The 8,670-nt window shown below is 56.6% G+C and overlaps 1 protein-coding gene across 1 annotated transcript; it reads left to right on the top strand.

The window, feature by feature from the left end:
- Positions 1-478: 478 nt before the first annotated feature.
- On the top strand, positions 479-6,715 carry KLHDC8A (kelch domain containing 8A). The gene is made up of 5 exons (XM_006094832.3): positions 479-874; positions 3,574-3,738; positions 3,967-4,182; positions 4,747-4,848; positions 5,696-6,715. Exons 1-5 carry the CDS (start codon positions 499-501, stop codon positions 5,887-5,889), a joined length of 1,053 nt encoding a protein of 350 aa, XP_006094894.1. The 5' UTR covers positions 479-498; the 3' UTR covers positions 5,890-6,715.
- The last annotated feature ends 1,955 nt before the right edge of the window (positions 6,716-8,670 follow it).

Genomic DNA, 8,670 nt, shown 5'->3' with positions numbered 1-8,670 from the left:
GCCCCGCGTCCCCCGCGCTCTCCGCGCCCCTGCGCCCTCGCGACCCCGCAGGTTTCCAATCAGCCGGCACGGAGGGGTGGAGGACAAAGAGTTACAGGGCGTGATGCCGCCACGGGGTGGCGCTCTGGGCCGCGGCGACCTCCCTTTAAAGTTGGTGAATGGCTGGGAGCCCGCCCCGCGGCCCCGCCGTCGCCGGCAACGGGAGGCGAGGGCCCGTGGCACGACCGCCCTTGACTCGCCGCGTTCCTCCCCCAGGGCCCAGCGTGGACGCACGGGATGCTGAGTGTTGAGGGACGGTGAAGCGCTGGCCGGCGTCGGGGCCCTGGCGGGGGTCGGGCGGGAACCGGCGCAAGCGAGTGGGATGGAGGCGGGGAGAAGGGACGCGGAGTAGCCGGCGTCCCCCCCCCCCCCTTCCCTCCTAACCCCGGATTCGCACCTTCGTCCGGACCCTGGCGTTCCGCGGCTGGGGGTGCGGCGGCAGGGGCCCGCGGGGCTGCCATGGAGGTGCCCAACGTCAAGGACTTCCAGTGGAAGCGCCTGGCGCCGCTGCCCAGCCGCCGCGTCTACTGCTCCCTGCTGGAGACTGGGGGGCAGGTCTATGCCATCGGGGGCTGTGACGACAACGGCGTCCCCAGGGACTGCTTTGAGGTCTACTCCCCCGAGGCCGACCAGTGGACGGCCCTGCCCCCCCTGCCCACAGCCCGGGCCGGGATGGCCGTCATCGCCCTGGGGAAGAGGATCATGGTGATTGGGGGGGTGGGCACCAACCAGCTGCCCCTGAAGGTGGTGGAGATGTACCACATCGACGAGGGCAAGTGGAAGAAGAGGAGCGTGCTGCGCGAGGCCGCCATGGGCATTTCTGTCACGGCCAAAGGCAAGTGGGGCAGGGGCCGAGGGTGGGCGGAGAGAAGGGATGGGGAGACCACAGGGAAGGAAAGGGGTGGGAGCAGCGCTGTCACATTCCTGATCCCGTGTGATCCTTACAGTAGGCACTAAAACTAGAGACCCAGTGGCTGTATTTTACAGATGGCAAAACTGAGACTCAGTGAGTGAAGGGTCTAATTATCCCACATGATGCCACATCTCCACTCCACCTGGCTCCTCCCTAGGCCGGAGGGGAGGGGAGGAGGGTAGTGCAATAGCTCTGCACACCCCTTCTCTCAGCCCCACCCTCCAGCCGACCATACACAACACCATCCCCTGAAACTGCCTTGCACCTGCCACCACCTCCAGACACATATCTGAGGTCCTGGGGGTGTTCACACCATCATTGCCCCAACACCAGGCTCCACTGAGGGGGCTTTGGGGCCTGATTTCAGGGCCCTCTCCCCACCCTCAGGCTCTCCCTCCGTCTCCTAATCTCTGAGATACGGATAAGGGTTGTGCTCCTGCAGCATCTCACCCACCTTGAGTTCTCGGGGCATGGGTGTGCTGACCATGTGGTTTTATGATTCTCATTTCATTTTCTCCAAGCCCCTACTTCCCTTCGCTTCTGGCTTGGAACAGCCCAGAACATAGAGGGAGCTCCAAGAGTTCCTCTTGTTAAAACATAAAGAGTTTTATGGGAAATGGCCCAATAGGAATTAGGATAGTCCAAATCCAGACAGACTTAGTGGGATGCAAGCTTCCCTCCCTCTCTGGCAAATCATCCAGCTGCCTGCTGGGTCTACTGTAGAGTAGGCACCAGTATCGCCCGAACACCGCTCTGTCCCTGCCACAGGTCTAGGTCCCAGCGGGGAGAGAAAGATGCAGGTCTGGTCTCTGCCTTCAGGAACCCAGGTCTGACCAATGAAGGTGACCAGAGAGAAACTCTAGCCCAGAACCCTTCAGGGCACAATGGAGCCTCCACAAACTCCCAATAAGAAGATGGAAGGCAAAGAGGCCCAACCTTATCCCCAAGCCTCAATATATGGCGCTAAAAGATTAAGAACTAACATTTATCGAATCCTTACCATAGGTGTTTTATATATATTAACATCTTTGATCCTCTGATCAGTCTGATGAGGTAAGTGCAATTATTATCCTCGTTTTAGAGAGAAGCAATGGGAGGCCCAGAGGGTTAAAAAACTTGTCAAGGTTGCACAGTAAGTGACGATGGAGTCTATGCTCTTAACTGCGGCACTGAATGGGTTCATCAGTTAATTTAATAAGCATTTATATGCCTGCATGCCAGGCATTGTCCCTGATGCTGGGGTCACAGGTTAACGAATTCTCAAGGACCTACAATCTATTGGAAGAAATAGACAAAGATCATTTCAGTAACGTGCGGTGCCTAGAGCGATGCAGGTGTCATGCAAGCACTGAGCAGGTGCTCTCAGCCCATCCTGGGTGTTCAGGGACCCCAGGTGAGTGTGAAGGAATGAGTGGAGGGACTGGAGGATTCCCAACTGCAAGTGTGTTTTGGGCGGCACAGGGCTGGGGGAGGTGGAGCTTATATAAGGTAAATTCATTAGCAGGCTCCACCTCCTAGCCTCAGGCTAGGGTTGGGGTTTTTGTTTGGTTTGGTTGGTTTTTTTCCCCCAGTAGGATTAGAAAGTAGAAGGAAATAGTACTCATCCCTGAAATACCCTTGAAGAACAAAGGCCTCTGAGAGCCAGAGGTGGTGAGGACTGACTACTCAGAGGTGGGAGTGGGCTCCAGGGAAATAGAGAGCCCTGTGGGGGGCTGTGCCCCTGACAGGCTGCAGGAGGTACTGGGGTGAGGCCCAGGGACACATGGATGCCTTGCCCATCCTCTCCGGTACAGTGGCAGAGAAGCGCCTGGAAAAGGCACCTGCAGCCCAGAGCAGTAGAGCATGAGGGAGAGCATTCAGCTCACTGCCAGGCAGCTTCTTGAAGGGGCTAGTTTTCTCTCCTCCGAGCCTCGCCCTCATACACCCCTAGCCCCAGCCCATTCCATGCAGTGCCTCTTGGAGCCCACTAGCTTCCCAGTTTGTGAAGGAGGATAGCGGGGAGGGGAGGGGGTAGTGCAATGGCTCTGCAGACCCCATGGGGGTGGCAGAAAATGAGAGAACCAGCGGCAGTCCAGTGTCCCACAAGGCCAATGGCAGCAGGGCTGACCTCATTCCCAAAGGCTCCTGCTAGTTGCAGAGAGTTCCAGTCTCAGAGCGCCTGGGCCAGGCCACTTCTGGGGGGTATCAGGGCCACGTCCCTCCTCTTCCCAGCCCCTCTGGCTGCCCAGGAAGGAGAATGGAGGGGACCAGACCTGCAGAGGATTGTCCAGGTCTAGACTCCACCGCAGGCTGCTCCTACGTGAGGCCTGGTGTTTCGGGCTTAGCTAATGGCTGGACACAAGGTAGCTAAGGCATGCAGACCTGGCATGGCTTCAGGAAGACCCAGGCTCAACTACAGCAGGACCTTTTCAGTGTTGCGTCAACCTACTGTGTGTGTGTGTGTGTGTGTGTGTGTGTGTGTGTGTGTGTGTCTCAATCTGCCAGAGCAGTGGGTGGGAACCGGGGCCTGGCTTCATTGCTGGTGTTCAGGGAGTTACCAGAGCCTGGCTGTGATAGGTGATGAGCACAGCTCATGGTGTCTGTGAGCTGAGCCAGGGGTTGCATGTGGCCTTTCTCCTTAGATTACCGAGTGTACGCGGCAGGTGGGATGGGCCTGGACCTTCGTCCGCACAACCACCTTCAACACTATGACATGCTCAAGGACATGTGGGTGTCGCTAGCACCCATGCCCACCCCACGATACGCGGCCACCTCCTTCCTTAGAGGCTCCAAGATCTATGTGCTGGGTAAGGACGGGTTGTCTGTCCCACATCAGTCCTTCCTTCCCTCCCTCCGGTCTGTTCCCACGGGAAGCAGTGCTGTGTGTTGAGCATCTCCTTGTCCCGAGGGGGAAAGCATGCTGCCCCGACCCTCAGGGAGCTCCTCTATGACTAGGTAACAGGCAGAAAGGGGAGCCCAGGCCAGTCCTCGGGGACTTACTCCTCTGCCCACCCCCACCCGGCTCTGGTCTCCAGGAGGACGACAGTCCAAGTATGCAGTCAACGCCTTCGAGGTCTTTGACATTGAGACTCGCTCCTGGACCAAGTTCCCCAACATTCCCTGTAAACGGGCCTTCTCCAGCTTCGTGACCCTGGACGACCGCTTGTACAGCCTGGGAGGCCTGCGGCAGGGCCGGCTCTACCGGCAGCCCAAGTTCCTCCGGACTATGGACATGTTTGACATGGAACAGGGTGAGCTGGGTACCATCTGCCTCTGGCTGGTCCCCCCCCCCTCCCGCCCGCCCATACCTCTCTCCCACCCATACTCCTAGGGCCACTTACCCAGCTGGGTGAGCCTTTCAGACGTCTTAACATCCCTTTCCACTCAGGGATTCTCTTAGACCAAATTCTTTCATCTGTACTGAGCTCCCTTTGGTGGGTTGGTTTTATTTTTATCAAAGCCTTTTCCACCCATTGTCTCTTCTTACAACATCCAGGCAGGGCCACGGGAATCATCATAGAGAATCAGAAGGATCCTGACCCCTATGCTCACTGCCTCTCCTTAGCTTTTTTCCCAGCTTAGAGCCTGTTGAGATCAGAGGTAGAACAGGTAGTTTGTTGTAGGGGATCATAGTTCCTAGCACCGCAGCAGACTTGGAGAGGGTGTTAGCCACGGAGAATGTCATTCAAACAGCTGGAGGCGTTGTGTAAGTGGAGTGGAGACACTGCCTAGGGTGAGGGCTGTTTGGGACTCAATGTGTATTTGGGGTGCTGGGGTCACATCTAATTCTCTCTGTATTCTCCCATGGCCTGCAGGGGGGTGGCTGAAGATGGAACGCTCCTTCTCCCTCAAGAAGCGCCGAGCAGACTTTGTGGCTGGCTCTCTGAGTGGGCGGGTCATAGTGGCCGGAGGACTTGGTAAGGATGAGGCATCAGGCTGGTATTGTGGTTCCGGTGCTTGGTGGATCGTTGGCACTCTGCGGGAGCAGGAAAAGGAGCTGGTTCCTTGCACTCCGCCCGCCTCTGCTTTATTCCTAAGAATTCACAACACTCCTTTCTCCTAGCCTGGACTGCATGTGTCCGCATGTGGGCCCTGATGTAGTCTTTCTGTCCCCTTACACAAGGGACCCGGAGGCCAGAGAGCATCAGCAACATACTGATGACCATGTAACAGGGGTGCTCAGCACAGACCCCTGGGGGCCCTGGCCAGGAATGACAGAGGCAGGAGTGTGGCGGGGATTGGCCTTGGTCCTCTCTGACCACATCTTCTCCCTGGATTCCCAGCTCCATCATGGAATAGGAAGCAATTTGATCACACGTGTTAGTGCGATGAATTCAGGACGCGCTGTATTACCCTCCCTCCCAGAGGCAGAACCCCAGCAGCAACAGGGGAGAGAGATATATGGGCAGCGGGCTTCCAGGCAGCCAGCGTTCACTCAGCGTGGACAGACTCCAGTTCACTGCCTCATAAAAGGAGCACAGTGAGAGCTAGACCACGTGGGCTGCTTTGCGTACAAGGCAGGGAGGTAACAGTGTCTAGAAACTTCTGGTAAAAGCGGGAGATCGGGGAAAGAAAGCTTACTCATGAAGACATGAAAAGATGGAAAGTAGGGAGGGCAAAGTGGATGTTTGACCAAAGCTACTAGCCCGGGGTAGGGAGGGGAGGTTTAGGAAGTTGAGGCTGCTTGGCCGACGAGGGAGGTGGGATGACTGCAAGGCATGGATGGGTGGCTGGACTCCCTTGTAAGTTCCGGTTCCCTTTCAGGGAACCAACCCACTGTCCTGGAGACGGCAGAGGCGTTCCACCCAGGGAAGAACAAGTGGGAGGTGCTCCCAGCCATGCCCACGCCCCGCTGTGCCTGCTCCAGCATTGTCGTCAAGAACTGCCTCCTGGCTGTGGGGGGCGTCAACCAGGGTCTGAGTGACGCGGTAGAAGCCCTGTGTGTCTCTGACTCCTAGTTATCCTGGGCCCAGCACCTTTGCCCTGGACCGGATCACCTGACTCTTGACAAGAGGAGTGCTCTTGTCAAAGCAGTTTGGGCTACTTCCCAGATGCCAGTGGGGCCAGACTCTGGGGCTTAAATGACCTCCCTCCACCTCCTAATCCTACCACATCCTAGGAAACTCTAGGGAGTCCCAATGACCTCCAGCCCCTGGTTGGAGCTCAGCAGACCTCGGGGGAGAGTCCTCACTTCCTGCTCAGGCAGAGAAATGTACAGCAGTATCCGCTACCTGCCCCTCTCTGAGTCCCATCTCTCCCCATCTCCAGAGGATGAGCTGCCGCCGCTGTCTTTCCCAGCTCTCAACGAGTTTGAGGGGCTCTTAGGATGGAAAATGGAGGAGGGTTGGGGACACCCAAATGCCTCTTCTCTCCCTTGGCCTACATCCCTTCCCCATTTGGTGATCAACTGTGAGCCTGCCCTGGACCTCATCTTCGCAGCAAGAATTGGCCTTAGAGGCAGCTGAGTTGGAAGGAAAGTCATGGACTGATCCCTGTTGGCAGCCTTGGCCAGGAAGGACCTGGGCCTCTCCAGGGTCCTCGATGGGAATGTGATGCTGGGGAAGGAGCCGACTCTGCCCAGCCTCTGCTCCCCGCTCCTCTCCTCACTGTTTCTCCTTCTGCCACCCCTCCCCACCAGAGGCCTGGCCCTTCTGTCGCCAATAGCCCCAGAGTGTTTCCGTGTGAAACCTCATTTACACTGTGGCACCAAAATCCACAAAGGATGGATTAATTGCACTCCAGTTATCTGCAGCAGCACAATGATTAAAATCTATATTCCTATCTTCCCTGGCATCTTGGTACCGGGGTGGGGTGGACTGGTGTCTTGATGGTTAGAGGGGGGCCCATGAAACAGTCCCTCTGACCTTCTCAGGCTAAAGAGGGTCCCCAGGGGCCACCTATTCCTGGCTGTGCCCTCTGAAGGGGTTACGCTGTCAAGCCAGCACTCCCCCACCCGGGCACCTCACCTCTAGTGAAACACCCTAGCTTCCTTTTCAAAAGAATGGAGACTCCACGGATGGGTTGAGAAAAGGTTGCCTTCAGTAACTGACGGCTTCAGGCTGCTCCTCACATCCAGCCCCCATGCATTTAGCTTCAGCTCATTTCTGTCTGGCCCCAAACTTGAAGAACATGCCTCCTTTTAGCTGGTAGAGCACCTCTTTCTGATTCCCAGGGATTTTTAAAAGCTGTGCTGGCACCAGGGATACAGACATGAAAAAAGACCTGCTCCTGTGGGGCTGCGGGGGAGCCAGAGAACACCACGCGATGTTCCGATGTTCGCTTGTTTCTCATGAGGCAGGAACAGAGGGCCAACGCCTGCCTGTCTGCCCTGATCTGGGGCAGGGACTCTGGGCGTCACCTCCCAGAGGCAGGGACTCTGCTGAGCGGCACAAGTGGAACCGGGGACTTGCAGAGCTGGGCCTTTTCTCCTCTGGCACCTGGCCTTTGTCCTTACATGGTCCCTAGAAGGGTACTGCCACCTGCTGGCCCTGCCTCGCCTTCCCGCCCAGCTAGAGGCATCCTGTAGCCACGGGTGCCCCCTGGTGAGCCGACTGCAGAGAGGCCTTTTCTATTGATCCTGGACACCCCTATTTCAGCTCAGCCCCCTGAAAGAACTGTTAGAAAATGGGGCTAAGGAGCTGCAGGTACTGAGGGTGGAAGAGCACATTAAGGGAAGCCCTGGTTTGGTCTCCCCAGGCCACTTCCATTTCTGCACTGTCCTCGCCACCCTCCCCAAGAAAGGGGTTCCCCACACTCTTTCCTAGAGGAAGCCAAGCCTAGCATGTGTGTGGGTGGGGTGTATGGAGCTTTCCATGTGCACAAAATGGTACCAGATCCGTGGATGGGACTGAGGTGTGTTAAGACGGTCGAAACCTTAGGGATACAGCCAACCCTAAAAGGTTCTTTCCGTTATGAGAATGGGGGATTAGCCACTGTGAGGGCCACCCAGGGCCAACGCTGGTATCTTCTGAGGACTCACCTCGTGGAGGTCCATTATAGGAAGACTTGGGGGTGCCAGGGAAGTAGGAAACATGCAGTGGCAAACCTCATGGCCATACCTCACGGTGCCATGGAGGCAGCTCAGGATCTAGGGTTGGATGGTATGGCTCCAGGCCTGACTCCTCCCCACCTCCAACAGGCTTTCCTGTCACCATCTACTCTGGGAAGTTCCCACCCCTTTCTTGCCTTCACACCCCAATCTACAAAATGAGAGCCACTATGATGCCATCGCACAAGGTGGCGGAGCCCTGCTTCCTCCTCAGATCCACTCTATGAGGCAGGTAGGATGGTCCCATCTTGTGGATCAGAAAACTAAGGCTCAGAGAGGTTCTGTACCTTGTCCAAGGTCACAAGCTGGTAAGTGACTGAACAAGGTCTGATTCTAAAACTTATGACCACACTGCATTGCCTCCAATGAAATAGCACCCAGGAAAATCGAGAACATCAACTGCGCTATCCTAGCTTCAGGTCCCAAATGTCAAACCTCGAAGGACAAAGACTTTCTGTCCCAAGGAATTCGGATGAGGATTACAAGGAAAGACTGGGAAGGGGTAACATGAACTGAGCATAGAACAGTCCTGCGCTAATATCCAAGGAAAGTTCCCTTCTAGCTGTCCCATTCCATTGGCTAGTCCACTGCTTTGTTTAACCCTGGACGCCTATCCTGTGCCTGGCTCAGTACCCGGTTCCAGGTTCCTGCCGCCCGGCAGTTGCAGTCTGGAGAGGCAGATGGGACGAAA

The sequence above is a fragment of the Myotis lucifugus genome, unplaced genomic scaffold, assembly GCF_000147115.1.
Source record: "Myotis lucifugus unplaced genomic scaffold, Myoluc2.0 scaffold_145, whole genome shotgun sequence".
In the NCBI taxonomy this organism is placed as follows: domain Eukaryota; kingdom Metazoa; phylum Chordata; class Mammalia; order Chiroptera; family Vespertilionidae; genus Myotis; species Myotis lucifugus.
Note: the sequence above shows the minus strand (reverse complement) of the source record. Positions and strands in the feature narration are given on the sequence as shown.